Source organism: Patiria miniata, unplaced genomic scaffold (genome assembly GCF_015706575.1).
Source record: "Patiria miniata isolate m_02_andy unplaced genomic scaffold, ASM1570657v1 HiC_scaffold_21, whole genome shotgun sequence".
NCBI lineage: Eukaryota > Metazoa > Echinodermata > Asteroidea > Valvatida > Asterinidae > Patiria > Patiria miniata.
The window spans coordinates 2,943,547-2,958,602 of record NW_024037060.1 but is presented as its reverse complement, the minus strand read 5'-3'; the positions used below and the strand labels follow the sequence as shown (position 1 = coordinate 2,958,602).

Genomic DNA, 15,056 nt, shown 5'->3' with positions numbered 1-15,056 from the left:
ACACTGCAAGTTTGTAAGGGGAAGTTGACTTACATCTTAATCATACTTTGCAGTTGGAATCACTCTTCACGCTTACCATCTCGAACAGATGTTCAATAATTCTGGTCAGATGGTTGAGTGTGCGACACTGATCATGTCTTGATTATTTTGATAGCTACACTTATCAAAGTTGGTCAGCCCTAGGCCAAGTCATACAGTATCGAGTCTAGACACATTTTAATACTTCTTGTGGCCTCGTCTTTCTGAATGAGGGGCCCTTTTGTAATCTCTGTATCTTGGTCTACAAAAGCAGCAAACATTAATAACTTAAATGTTCTCTTAACACAGATTTTATTTTGTTCTTTCATTTGGAAATAATTGCCTTGTTCGCTAGCGCAGTACATGTGCATTTAAGTTTTATAGCGGGATATTTATGTAATATGATTGACCAGCAGGTAAAGCGAAATGCTAAATCCCTTGTGGCTCTGTTTATGAAAAAATGGTGTCTGCTCAGTCACAGCAGAGACCTATTTTCTGCTTAAAGCTTATTTTTCAGGTTGCAACAACCTTTTTATTGTAAAGTGTATTCATTTCTTTAGTTCCACATCTATTTAACAGTACAGCGCATTTGTGTTTGACTAACCGGTAATGATTGATTTATACTGAAATAGTGTAGATATCCATTGAAGTATCCACTCATGTGGCATGTATCCATTTTTCTCTTGTGTTGGTTACAGGTAAACGGCCTCATGAGTGCAAGGAGTGCGGCAAAGCCTTTAAGCACAAACACCACCTGATGGAGCACACCCGCCTGCATAGCGGGGAGAAGCCCTACCAGTGCGACAAGTGCCTTAAGAAGTTCTCCCACTCTGGCTCCTACAGCCAGCACATGAACCACCGCTACAGCTACTGCCGCAAGGAGGACACTCTGGGCCGGGGGATGGGTAAAGGGACCCCGGAGGAAGAGGAGGAAGACATGATGATGGAGACTGGGGAGATTGACAGGTGTGACAAGCAGAACGGGATGAGGTACAAGGAGGACGTCATCCCTGCCTCGCCCCTTGACTGAGTGGTCTATGCCAACACTGAACCTCAGACAACATGCGCAGTAGGTACACACAGCAGGACCATAATAGAGTGACCAGTGACTTCCAATGTCAGTTTTCTAGTGATTATTTGTGACAATGCATGTTCACCATGTGATGGTGTAAAATGCAACTTTTACTTTTTTAGGTCTGTTTTGTTTTTTAAAATTTGGTTCTTATACATACTGTATCGTGTGCTACAAGTAAGAGAGTTTATTTTCAAAAAATATTTACAGAGGTGTACATTTTTATTGTACCCATGTAGCAACACACGCTACACCTAGTTTCCTATAAAACTTGAATCTACTTTGGGTAAACTCTTGTAGTGTATTAGAAAACTAATGTGTCTTCTCCCATTTCTCTCACTGCCTGTGCTATCTTTACAAACTTAAAGACAACAAAAGTCAGACACAATTTCCATCTGCAAAACCCAATCAGGGAGGTTTACCTAGGGTAAACCTTTGATGTCGGTGCAGAGGAAGATGTGTATGAAATACAAACTAAAACAAATGCCGGCCACATTTTCTTGCCCTGATTATGGGTGTGGAACTAGACTAATTTATATTTTAATAAGAAGTGTGCTACGCCTTGGCATAGATGAATAAATATGTGTGCTATGTGAAATGGTGTGAAGACATTAAAGACAATTATGCTGCTTTGGGGGTTGTGTAGGATTTAAAAAGCACTTTTTTTACAACTTGATCAAATATATGAAATGCATAAACAGACAGTTGCCAATGTCCATTTAAAACCCTTTTTTTTTGTTACAAAATATCTTAAAGTTGGATCTTGAAAAACAAAGAACAAAGTTGTCTGTGTACTTACATGTACTTCAATGACTGGAAGTCCACAGTTTGAGACACTTTTTTTCCAACCTACATGCAGGATTAGAACAAAAGTTAACTGTTTGTGAGACAGTGGAGAGATTTTTATTTTTAAATGTAATGCATACACAATGCACAAATCTGCGCAGAACAAATTCCTAAAAATAACACTCACTGGTAGAACTGTCGATTCCCAAATCCGTTCTTGACATTTGATCCCTCCTTGCAACGGATGGGGATAATCATTCGGTTTCCTGGCACGGGATCACGGATGAAACCTTCAATCAGGCTTTGTCACGAGATGCCAATTCCAGAAAGCTGCCCCTTGTGTGAAGTTTGGAGGGGGGGGGGGGGGGTACCGCGTATGGGTGCCAAGGCTGCATCAGTTAGGTGGCACAGTTGTTCGTCCTGTGAAGAGGAAGTGCATGAATAACTGTTCAGAAAATCAAAACATTCCTCAGCACTTGTTGGATGGGTTAACCCTCTGTATGTTTCAACTGATCAAAAAGTGAAGACGTTCACACTAACCATTTCAACATGTTGGGGGATTAGGGTGTGTAAACGCCTTTATGGAAAGCAGTGAATTTATAACATCGATGTGTTTGGCTCCCAATCAAAAAGAAGAAAACCTCTCCACTTGACCTACTCAGTCTCATGCAATTACGTCTAAGTAACAACTTAATCCGCAAAATACTAGCTGTCTTAAGAACTGCATTCTGCTACTGCCTTAATTGCCATAAGACTTGGGTAAGACACGGGATGAGCCGTGTTTAGGAGACAGTAACACACACTGACAGGTACTTCTTCATCCGCGTTTTACAAGTGTCTGTTAAAGGAAACTGGGAAGGATATGGAACTTTCCCGTCACCGTATCAACTTGATTAACGTATTGCTTCCCTCAAAGTGCAGCCGTACGGTCCATGCACTATTGGGGCTTACCTTGTCTTAACTGAAACTGACCGAGGATGAAATTGTATCGACATGTCTTCCGCCAAGGGAAAAAAGAAAATTGTGTGGGTAGCCAGGAAACAGAGGAATTACCATTTTCCGCATTTTACGACTTGTTTTTAAGTACTTTGTCAGAAAGTAACAAAAATGGGGAAATAATTTCATCCAAGAATACCAAGTCATACATCAAAGCACGCTACATGTCTAGAATAAGATTTCGAAAATATTTATAGCAGACAATGTAATAGAAGCTTGGCATGAGAGGAAATTAGACGGATGTATGTACAATGTATGTATGTTACAAGAGGGGGGTCCTCTCCCCCCCCCCCCCTCCTTTCATCCCAGCACATATTTCCTGTCGTCAATTGCCACAGCCTTTGGCCACGGGTAGCTACGAGTCTCTATGGGCACTGTTCTCCCAGTATCATGGGGGAAGGGGAGAGGGGGGAAATTGCACACACATTAGCACTTCCACTGGGGCCCGGGGCCCGGGGATAGGAAACAGGGGATGTGTCTGGTTTGATTTGCCTGTTCTACTTCCATCCCAGTGACCTTGGAACAATTAATATGATTCGACAAGGGAATGACTTTGACACTTTGGGGGGGAACTATGGACAAAGACCACATGTAGTTGGGTGGAAAGTACAAGTGACTTATAATGCCTCACAGAGAATGAGAGTTTCAAAAAGGTTTTATTGGTCTGCAAATGTTAAGTCGATTTGAAGGGTATGTAACTGCACATTTCAGCTGAACTGTCCATTATGTAACAGGTTCGTAGCTGTTTTGTTAATCGTTGTGAGACAATGTTTTGCTTAATACATTTTAAAAACTTCTTTGCTGTTATCAGAGTTTACTGTAGTTTTATTGTTGGGTTTAGTTGTGACAAAAAAAAAATTCTGGGTCTTCTGCTTAACTTTTTTTCAGTGGACTATGTCCACATAGGACAAGTTTATATTATATAAGTTATTAAAATTGTGAAACTATTTAAGTTAAAAAGGCAGAGTATTTTTGAACTGAAATTCTACAGCAATTCGTCTATCAGGGTTGCAAGGTATAGTACGCTGCTAGTAAAGACAATTCGGTGCTTTACCTTAAAAGTATTTTAACAAATTACAGCCATGTGTAACAAGTAGATTTATAACATAATTTCAGCTTGGCATTGAGTTTAAATGGCTGCAATATATAATTGTTCTAGAGTAACGAACAGTATTTGTAAACGCAAACTTGCATTAACAGTGAGTCATCTGTATATGAAAATTGTATCATAACATAATGTTGATCTAGTTTTAGATACTGTGTACATTAAACAGAGTGTACAAACCATAAGGTGTCGACTGCAGTGTGAGCCATGACGTTAAGTATTGGTCTGGGACAAATTATGTAAAACTTTGCGCAATTAATGGTTCACACAGCTTGCATAGCTTCACATTAGATTATCATTACTCTGTTCGAAGATTAACAGAACTTTGTACATACATTTAGAAAAGATTAATTATTTCGATTGTAAGAACTCACCACTCAGTAAGATCACAATGATACTACATTCTTGGTTTTAAATGACTCCATAAAATAAGATCTTCCAAACTTTGAATTAGTACTAAGTAACGGGAAGGACTGTATGTCTAGTTTCACTTTGGAAAAAAAAATTGTAAAAAAAATGTACATGTGTATTTTGAAATCGTTCGATTTGATCATAACCTTCCAAAAACCGCATGTTTTAAAACTGTATATTTTTCACCGAGGTTATTTTGAATCAACCTGTGTATGCAATTTTTCTCCAGAAGAGTTGAAGAACAAAACTCCCTCAGTGGTTTTTAAAAGGAAAATATTAAGTAAAATTGTTTTGGCAGCTGTAAATTATATGCTTAAGCTTGGCTCGGAATGGATTCCCCATTTGATTTGTATTGTGTATTTGCTTAGTCAACTGGACCACTGTCTTTCTGTTTTATTTTGTTTGAAGTGTCTGTTCCCAAAAATGTATTTATTAAGCTTTTACTTAAATCCTCTGGAAGTACCTACACAGTATCATCCCAAGTAAGATGGACACAAAAATGTACGTAATGAAAGCATGTTCCTTGCAGGGTTTGTTGTACAACTGAATGAAGTCAGATTTTATTCATCAGTTTATTGTACAACTATCAAAATTGGTACAAAAGCAGGGTATAATTTCAAGATGTACTTCATAAGGGTAGTTGTCCACAATGGCATTTGCATTTTGTCTTTACCGTGAAGACTAGAGAGTGAAATATTCAAAACGTCAACAACCGTGATACCATATTATTTTATGAATCATATATGTGTGCTATATATAAACCACTGGTAGTGTTTAAAATGTTCAGATTATCTTAGCATTGGCTTATGGTTACTGTCAGGGTTTAACAAAAGTGACATTTTCATATTCCTGTTACTATCTTCAGTTCAACTGAACTCATAAATTTCCAAAATGAACAATCGTTCAGTAGATATTGTTGCACTGCGATGTGTGCTAATCGACTCAACAGTATTGTACTACGTAGCTTGAGTAACTAAAGGTTTATAACTAAGACTATAATCTTATGTTATTCACAAATCTTGCCATCAAAATAAGTACGAACATAATTCTGTTCCGAAATTGGTTCAAAATGTATTTATTGGATTTTTTTTTCGTTTCAGTGTGCTATGAAACTGATACGGTTCAGGTATGCCACAAACATGAGCCATTGTTGTTCAAAAAGACAAAAGCTTGCATGCTTATTAACCTTTGACCTTATTATTTATTGTAACCGGTGGGGTTTGAAAATCACCCTAGAAAACCTGTGTATTTATTCCTTGTAACTGTACTATTTATTTCAAAGGCAGTGGTGGTAGCCACTGTAAATGACGTAGGCAAGATAAATGGTGGATCATGTTCTTAAGTAATGAGAATTACTCTGTATTTATGTACTCTTGTTAACTTTTTTTGTCTTCTTGATTTGATGCAATAAAATGTTTCAAGATGAAAGACTTTAAAAATTAAAAGTGGCGGTTGTGTACTGATTTTGAAATTCTGTTAAAGCAAAATACAAGGTGTGCAAAGTTTCTACTTTCTCAAATTTTAGGAAGCCTCCTTGGTTACAAGATCCTGAAGTTATTTTGGACTCTCAGTCTCAAGACTATAAGTTGTTGATACATAAGCCAACATGAAGAACATTTGATTTGGATGATTAATGGGGAAATGTGGTCAAAATGGGGGACTGGTCGATAAGTCTCGTTTTCTTACAAAAATAAGTTGGCTATTAGGTCTTGGGGGTCAAGTACCAAATACCACAGAATACTACATGTGCTGTGCACAGTTGTATGGAAAGAAATTCATACTACAGGTTACTCCTCAGTAGTATTTTGTAGCATTGGGGCGGTTAGGGTTAAATTTGGGGATGAATATGGAAATAGCTAGATTTTTGGTTATACATGTAAATTTAAAATTTGCCAGATGGAAGTTATTGGAACTTCTGAATTTAAGTTATGTTGCTGTGTTTTATAGGTCTATAGGACTATTGCTATTGGATTTTGTGTGAGTGATTTGGCACAATAGCTTTAAAGCACTGTGGGAAGGAAAGGGGGTCTACTCACCGTCTAGGCCTATCTGTCTGTGCCTTTTCTCTTCACTCAAGTCAAGTGCTAGTGGTAGGGCTAGCTGGGCAGGCCTACTACAATTACTTGTTATTTTCTCTCAAAAATCAATAGCCTATGCCTTTTTTAAATGTGAAAATGCATGGTTGATGGATCCCCAAACTAGTGAGTGTTCAATTATTGGATTACATCCCAATTTGGAAAGATTGTTTCGTCCTGACACTGCTTTCTTTACCTTAATGAAGGTCGGTTATTGCAAAAAAAATTAAAAGGTGTTAATCTGGGACTAACATTTGAGAAACATTTCCAATTTTGTTAATAATTTTAGAAAATACTTTGAAAATGGACTCAACTTCCCAAGAACATGAAGAAGCGGACAAGTAAAAGTACATTTTATCCCAGAAGCTTCTTTTGAGAAACTTCATACTTGCCTTCCCACGGTTATTGAATTCAATACTCACCTTTTTTTTGGAGTAAGAAATTGTTCATTTAGGCCTACAAAAACTCAAAATGAAATCCGCTTGCGACTGCGCACGTTAAAATCGCACGCCCGGCCCGAATTTCGTCTGCTACTTTTTGGCACTCAAAATAATCGAAACGTTTAGTGCGCCCTCAACGTTGAACTTTTTTAGGTTTGCACTGTCACGCGAAATGAGGCTGCATCCGAATCAGCTGTCTAGAGCTAGGTCTAGGGCCCCTGTCTGCGCCCATTGAAAATACTCGGGGAGCGGCTGACAACAGACTAGACGTAGCCGTAGCACTACATGTATGTCCAGTGGGGGAACTAAGGTTTAACTTCTGGGGGTCGGGGCACCTGGGGTGTACCGTTTTTCAAGGGGGGCACTACAGGCAAGTGAGTATTTTTGCTCAATTCAAGATCTAAAATTGGGGTATCCGGGGGCACGGATCATCGGGAGTGGGGCGGCACGTACTCCCCCGTTTTCGACGTTTCCTTTTTATGTTTTCCTGCTAGCTACCTGATAAACAACAGAGTTTGATCAAGCGGCCGAAAAGTGGCCATCTAGCTGCTTGTCTCCTTCAGAAAGCAGAATAGCCGATGGAACGTTTTGACAACTGTTTTCTACTTTTCTGCTTTTAATTCAGTTATGACCACAAAAGAAAAGTTTACTTAGGCGGCCGAAAAGTAGTCATTGTCTGACTCATCACAAAGGCATATCACACAATCCGCACCGGCATCTCTGAGGCAACACTTGGTTCAAAATCAGCTTTGCCGCCCAACATCCCCAGAAACGTTCGGGTTTTTTTTCCTTAACGTGGAACAGTTTTCTATGTGAAACGAAACCAGAATCTCCTTCTAGTCCGGCATAACCAGCACCTCCCTACATCTTTGAATGCATACTAATACGGTTACCGCTCGTCCAAAGGTTCCGGTTCATCAGTCGGAAGGTTTGGTCCGAAATGTTCATTAGTCCGAAAATAGAATAGTTTGTCCGAAGGATAGTAAATCCCAAGGTTCAGTAGTCCGAAAAGACGATAACTTTCGATAGTCCGAATAGACGATGACTTTCGATAGTCCGAATCGACAATAATTCAACAGTCCGAATTGACAGCATTGAACATTATTGCCAATGCGGACTAATGAATCAAAATGTGTTTTCGGATTAATGAATCTACCTTGTTTTCATTTCGGACTTCAGAACCTTTGGTCTAATTAACCTTATTCTAAATTCGGACTGTCGAACCTTCCGTAAAAACAATGAACCTTCGGATTATCGAACCTTTGGACTAACGAATTATCTTTGGATTTCATCGCAACGAACCTTCATTTTCGGACTAATGAACCCCGGCCGGGGTGGTATGGGAAATTTGTGAGTTCGGACTATCGAACCTTCGGATCAATAAAGCTTCGGACTGTCGATCGAGCGGACTATCTTCGGACTATTGAGGGTACGACGTTGATGATAGAATTATGACTGTGTTGTGATAGTGAGTGTGTTGTGGATATCGACCAAGTCCGAGTTATTATTATTTTTTAATTGATAACTTACTAGGGGCCATTTTTTTTCGTTCAGTGTCTCAATGGAAGATTTATAGGGGGCCTAATTTTTGTAATGCTAACAATCATTTCTATTGTTTTTTTTTAGGATGTCACACCCAAAACGCACGGGCCCTCTCTATTTACAGTCTTATTAAAACATGCCTAGCGAATTGTAATTAATGTTTAAAAAATATATATTTTCATTTTCAATTGTTCATGTAGATTTGCATGAAATTTATCAAAAGGGGCAAGGCAGAACGAGAATGCATGGCACATAGTATTACGCGCGGCCACAGTATTTTTAGTGCTGTATCCACGGGTGCGTACTGTACGGACGCGCTACCGATCCTCTTTTATGGCAGGAATAATGGACACCATTGTTGCGTATTTGAAATTTCGAAACGCGCACGTGTTCAAGACAACGCGGAATATGTAAAACATACACAAACTGACTAGAATCAGCTGACCATATTCAGATACCGTTCACGCATCACACCGAGTGAGATTTGCAAATTTAAAAACTCTTCAAATTGAAAGCTAAAGCCTAGAAAGTTGTTAGTTTTAGCTGGCATTCGTTACGTATTGACAGATCGTCGAGATGGGATGTAACAAATCGAGGGTCCGGGTGGGACCGGCAGACTTGGTCCCGGGGATGGGCCGAAAGAACGCCTCACGACTGCAGAACATGTGGAGGCGCTTTGGTGGTGCCAACAAGGTACGACATCAGGCACCGTATCCCAAGAGGAATGAGTATTAAAAACCTGGTGAATCAGTGACGACCAAAAAAATAATCAGTCGTTTATGTTTATCGCTTTGCCCTGCTTCTTGCAGAGGAAGATTTGCTCCAAGGTAATTATGGAGGAAGGAAGGGGTGGTTCTGTTCATCCATCAAAATTGACAAAGTCTACATTTAGAACGCATGCTTCATTGAAATAAAGCCAAATTCTCCAATGATTTTTATGGTTTATACAGGTTGTGTTAACTGTAGGACAAGATTGACCGTTGCTGTAATGTCTCGCATTTTAGGTTAAAGTAAACAGTTCTTATTAATTTTGAACATAACATGAATAGGCCTCGATATAAAAACAGATTTTGTTTGTGCCAATTTCGGAAAGGGAAACTTTGAAAGGGAAACTTTGAAAGAAACTTAAAAACAAAACTTAATGTCAGTTTTCTGAGTTGTCCGTGGTGTTTTGTGCGCAGGTTAAACTGCAGACCTATGCAGAGGTGAATATCAAGTTTGAAAAGAAACAAAATAGTAATTGCCATGTTATTTTTCGGACTGACCTTGGCATTATTGTATGATTACTCGAATCATGGAAGGAAAAATACAAGCGGTAGATGTCTTTCCGTAATGCTTCCATAGGCCTACATCGTAATGCTTCTGTATTATGTATAACTTTTCGATTCTTGATTTCATAAACATGATATAATTCTCACAAAATATTAACGACGAGCAAAACAATGTATCTTGGACGTAAGCCCATTTTGTGTCATTCCACTGGACTTTGTTGAGAAAGCAATGCAAGTGATTTCACCGTGGTGTGGGAGATTTTAAAAAAACGTGCAATAAGTTAGCGTAAAATCTAGGCCGATACAAGACAACATCGTTTTGGAAAAGACGAATCCAATCGACACGATGTATCAGACTGGATTCGAACCGGGCCATCTATAAGACGGCGGGTGGGGAAAACACTATCACCACGACATCCTGTTATTCCTTGGATTGTACTTGCCGACAATTAATGATTAATATTACATGTACAAGTATCAAACATTTTTTTCACACAGGTTGGACCAGCCAAACGTGAGAGTTTGGAGCAACCGGAAAGTGTCCTGTACACTGAAAACAAACCCGACTACGGAGCTCCGAACCAGGGACTTATTAAGACGGCTTGGGGAGGTAGATAGGCTAGACATACATATCGTTTGATATTAATCTTAAATACATTACCAATAACATTTTCAAAAGGAAAAGGGGAGGGTTAATTTATAATACATTTCGAATTTTTACATTTTTCAGTGAAACAAAATAGTTGTGTAGGCCTAATTAGAAAATTAGCCGAAGTTTATAAAAAAAAATCTTACTCCTACTTTTTATTCTCCTCTATTTTTTTTCATCAGAAGTGAACCAAACCCAGGCCAAGATTCTTTTGGAGCTGCAAACCTTGGGCATTGTCAGCTTCAACACCACCGCCTCCGGCGCTATTTCTTTCTCCGTGGGCAGCGAGCAGACCACCGGGACAGGCGCAGCTCTGCCCCCGCGCCGTCCCCCAGCTCGTCTCGCTCGTCTGGATCGCGTGCCATCCTTGCCGGACTCGCAGAAAGCTGAGGAGCTAGAGAACAAGATGAAAGCTGCCGAAGCTAGAAGAAAGGTATACAAACTTAAGACGAAGAGAGGATGAACTGATGAAATAAACCACAAGGAACATGAAAAGGCACGATCAGGAAAACAAGAAACTATGGATAAAAAGTTCTGCCTGCAACATCTTTCGACAGTTTGAACTTCCAAGCAGTACAGATGTAAATGAGCATGAAACAATAAAACGGAGAATGTATGGTTTCAATAACCAAAGTAAAAAGGCTGACAGTTTTGTTTGGAACGATAGACCTGTACATGCACAGTTATGATTTTGTTAGCAAATTAGTTTATGTCAGATGTGCCTATATGCTTTGGCTTCCTAATCTTCTGAAGTAAATACCTGTTATTTTCGATACCTCGCATTTACACAGAAAAAGCAGGATGCTCTGAAAGAGCGTCTGCGTGCCCACTCCCGCCTGGGGCAGCACCACTACGCGGTGGCAGCAGAGGCTGAGCGTGCCTTGAAGCAAAAGACCGCCGTCAAAATCGCCGTGAAGCAGGTCGCCTTCCAGGAACGAGTGGGTCGACTGAACGAGGCTCGCACTGAGCGAGTGCGGGCCAAATCACGGGCCGGGGAACACGCCCGAGAGTTTGCCAAGGAAGCCGATGAATTGGTCCGGTTCGAAGCCGCCGAAATGCTCGCCAAGAAACAGGAAAGGTTTGAGAATCAATTGCAGCAGAAGGAGGCTGAGAGAATGGATCGCATCAGGGCCAAGTCTCGCCTGGCTGAACACGCCAAAGAGGTGAGATGAGGGAGGGATTTTGTGGATGTCATACAAAAAGCATAATTTGTATGCATTAACAATGACTACAGATGACTAAACAAAATAAACAAGATACATGTATAGGCCTAACACAAAAATCTGGTGGTAGTCGTAATAAGCTGGACTTGTCATTGGCTAACAAAATTATAATTAAAAGAAACTTCAAATCGAAACTAATAGATGAAGGTCCATATGGCAAATGTGACTGACAACAATAATTCAATACTCAATATAAAGTATGGACTTCTTAGCCGTCATCAAATTACGCCTCAGAATTAGAGAATTATGAAGATGCATGATGACAGAGTTGTAACGAGTCACTGAATTTTGTGACTCGCGTCGAGTCGAGTCAAGTCGCCAAAAATCGAGTCATTACAATTCTGAATGATGACTGAGTACCGTACCTGCCCACATGATGACTCCGGCCATGATGACAAACAACAACGATCAGTTTGGCGACATCACGGATGTCATGTATAAATTCAAACCTTCCCTCGTCTGTTTCTCTGTGTCGCTCAGGTTGCCGAGAAAACAGCCAAAGATTCCCAGGAGAAAGCTGCCGAGGCGGCAACCAAGAAACAGGAGACGGCCAAAGCAAACAACGAACGTCGCGAGCGTTTCCGTACTCAAAGGTAAGCCCTATTGGTTTTACGCCTACATTGAGCAGTCCCTCACAAAGGTGACCCCAAATTTTTTTGGCCCCCACCAAAATTGTGTTCTGGATCCGCCCTTGGTCCCTTACATTTCAAGTCATATCTGAGACAGATATTTGTTCCTCTGACTAAACGCATTGTTTAATGTCATTGTCACTGAATTTGAAATGACAAAAACTGCAGTCCTCTGTGAGGGCGCACCGTGCAAGGGGTCTATTATGCCTGGCACAATGTAAGAAAAGGAGGGGCCATTGGTTGGACTTAAAAGAAGAACGTGGGAAAACAATTTTAAACTTGAATATTTTAAAGAGACGTAGTCCTGTGAAGAACCAGAGGTATTATCGGGGTTTCAGGCAGTATGACCTGACTGTCATCTCAATTAAATGTATCCAAACATCTCCAACAAATTGTTCAATTCACAGTTAGCGGTTGAATTTCCACCCGAGAACCGAGCCTGGCCATGAAACCTTTCTATATACAGTTAATCAGCATTCAGCAAAAACATAAATCTAATGCTATAATACGTCAGAGAGGAATTAATCTAATTGTTAAACCACAGGTAAAATGCTTCTACATATGCATAAGGCTTGGAAATACAAAGGTTTAATCCCCACAAGACAACATTTTTTTTAACACTTCGTCATTTTCTTTTCCTTTCAAACTTCAGGGTGCTTCTGAACGCGAAGCACCGAGAAAACATCCGCAGGGCTCTGGCTCGCCGCCTGGCCGAAGAAGAAGAGAACGAGTACGATATGGATTATGAGATTGAGACTGCCCAGGACAGTGAGAACGAGGTTGATGACTTCTTCGATGCCTGCGAGCCTGAACTCCAGTGGCTCATGTAAAGAAGCCAAAAGTAAAAACAAAAACAAAAATCAAAATTAAAAAATCAAAACAAAAATCCGACAAAGAAAAAAAATTGAGGGTGGGGGACGGGGGGGGGGGGAAGAAACACTTGATTACATTAATGTAATCACATTGTCTCGAACAACAATACAATCTATATTACAAAAACACTTTGCCTATTGTAATGAGCTCATCCATAGTTTGAAGCGATTGAAGAGAACTGGACGAGTTGTTGAAAATGTGGCTGCTTGACTTGTTTGGAAAAAAAAACACATGAAAGTATCTTAAACAAAAGCATGGAAAGGCACATATCAATGTTCTTCAAGTGGAGACGCATATGAAAAGACCCGGAACTGCCGACTTGTTTAAAAACAAATGCCCAGTGCGATTCGATAAAGTCTGCAGAAAGCCCGAACGAAACTGATTTTAAAATGTGCCTAGTTAATTAAGTTGGCATAATGCTGCGTGCTGTCCCAACCATTCGCGAACCGTACCATTGCCCTTCGCGTTGCAACTGAACCACAGGGACCGCTCGATCTCACCGGTCTGTCAATGCATTGCAGTTAATGTTCATATCATGCATTTTTAACCCAAAATTTAGCAAAGTCTGGATTGAATAACCGAATAACAACTCTAATCCAGGCAGGATGGGATGTTAGTGGGAAATGCTGGGATGTGCAGGTCCGTATAACTAGTCCTATGGAATTTTATTCGCGCTTTGACAAAAAAAAAAATGAATTCCCAAACCAGCAAACAAACCAAAAAATATCAAACAATCAAACAAACGAAAGAAAAACAACACAGACAAAAAATAAATTAAAAATCGCAACAACAACAACAACAACCAAAAAAAGTAAATAACAACAAACAAGAAAGTATTCGCAAGATAGAATTTGCTTTGGGGTGGTTTTTGCCCTTCACCGACTGGGACGTATAAACACTGTATGCTCAGTGTGTTACCTCCCAAGTGAAAGTTGGAAAAAGTCACTAGGGTGGGACTCGAACCCACGACCACCTTCTTTCTAGAGAGAGTACTAAACTAGAGGAAACATCTAAATAATTTAAATTGAAAAAGAAGTTTAAGTTTTTTGGAACAATTCAAAAAGTCAAACGTAAAATATTCCGTTTCATTTTGAGGGCATAATTTTGAGTTAAACATCAAACCATAACTTATTTTTTTTTTGGGGGGGGGGGATGTTAAGATAAGTCAACATTGCAATAATGTTAATTCACTGGAGAAATAATAATACTTGACGTTCCTCCAGACCACTCTGACCTGGACAAGTAAACTTATTCTGTAAGCGATTGATTTACTTAGAAAATCCAAAATCCAAAATTAGATTAAGAAAGATTAACATAGAAAATCTATTACAAAGAAATCAACGAAATCGATCTCCACAAAACTCAACTTAACCAGTATGCTGTGTGAGCTTTAAGATAACTTGAGACTTGAAAACCGACTTTTGATACTCGGCACGAAGTTAACAGATCAACTTTTCCCCTGTTTTTTTTCTCCGAACGAATTTTCAAAGTATATGTTTTATTTTCAACAGAATAACTACTTGTTTCCTATATTGGGGTTCTGCAACCCTCTTACGGAAGTTTTATTGTTTTTATACGGTTATTTGTGCCTCTCGAACGCACGATTCGTCTGAATTATTGTCGGGCCTCAAATAAATCTAAATACGTAAAATTATTATTCCAAAGCTGAACACTACTGTTTTTTTCGTACGATGTCTCTTTCAAAAGTGATAGATTTTGAAACTTTAGCGAACTAGTTAACGACAGGGCAGCTTACTTGCTTACTCAGCTAACCAGCTATAGCTAACCAGCCAGCCGGCTAACCAGCTAACCAGCTGAACAGCTAAACAGCTAACCCTGCCAACCGGCTAATCAGCTTATATGAGCTGACCAGCCAATTAACCGGCTAACCAGCTAACAGTTGATCAGCTAACCAGCTTACCAGCCAACCGGCTAACCAGCGTGCTGACTCAAACAAGCGGCTTAC

At 39.8% G+C, this 15,056-nt stretch overlaps 2 protein-coding genes across 6 annotated transcripts in view; both read left to right on the top strand.

Moving 5' to 3' along the window:
- The window catches only part of LOC119729527 (zinc finger E-box-binding homeobox 1-like), a 33,190-nt gene extending 28,273 nt beyond the window's left edge, over positions 1-4,917 (top strand). For all 5 annotated transcript variants that reach the window (XM_038202122.1, XM_038202123.1, XM_038202124.1 and 2 more), the window contains one exon: positions 717-4,917. In XM_038202122.1, coding sequence (XP_038058050.1) covers positions 717-1,048 — 332 coding nt within the window. In that variant the 3' untranslated portion in view covers positions 1,049-4,917. The remainder of the gene's footprint in view (positions 1-716) is intronic.
- Positions 4,918-8,899: 3,982 nt separating this feature from the next.
- On the top strand, positions 8,900-13,103 carry LOC119729471 (coiled-coil domain-containing protein 177-like). The gene is made up of 6 exons (XM_038202037.1): positions 8,900-9,138; positions 10,215-10,326; positions 10,548-10,798; positions 11,157-11,528; positions 12,069-12,181; positions 12,870-13,103. The coding sequence occupies exons 1-6, from the start codon at positions 9,022-9,024 to the stop codon at positions 13,045-13,047; spliced, it is 1,143 nt and encodes a 380-aa protein (XP_038057965.1). The 5' UTR covers positions 8,900-9,021; the 3' UTR covers positions 13,048-13,103.
- Positions 13,104-15,056: the final 1,953 nt, after the last annotated feature.

Bases quoted from the DNA above. Each gene is read 5' to 3' on its own strand.
- LOC119729471 (XM_038202037.1), top strand. From the start codon at position 9,022: ATGGGATGTAACAAATCGAGGGTCCGGGTGGGACCGGCAGACTTGGTC. The intron at 9,139-10,214 runs GTACGACATCAG...TTTTTCACACAG, and splicing joins GCTTTGGTGGTGCCAACAAG to GTTGGACCAGCCAAACGTGA. The intron at 12,182-12,869 runs GTAAGCCCTATT...TTCAAACTTCAG, and splicing joins GAGCGTTTCCGTACTCAAAG to GGTGCTTCTGAACGCGAAGC.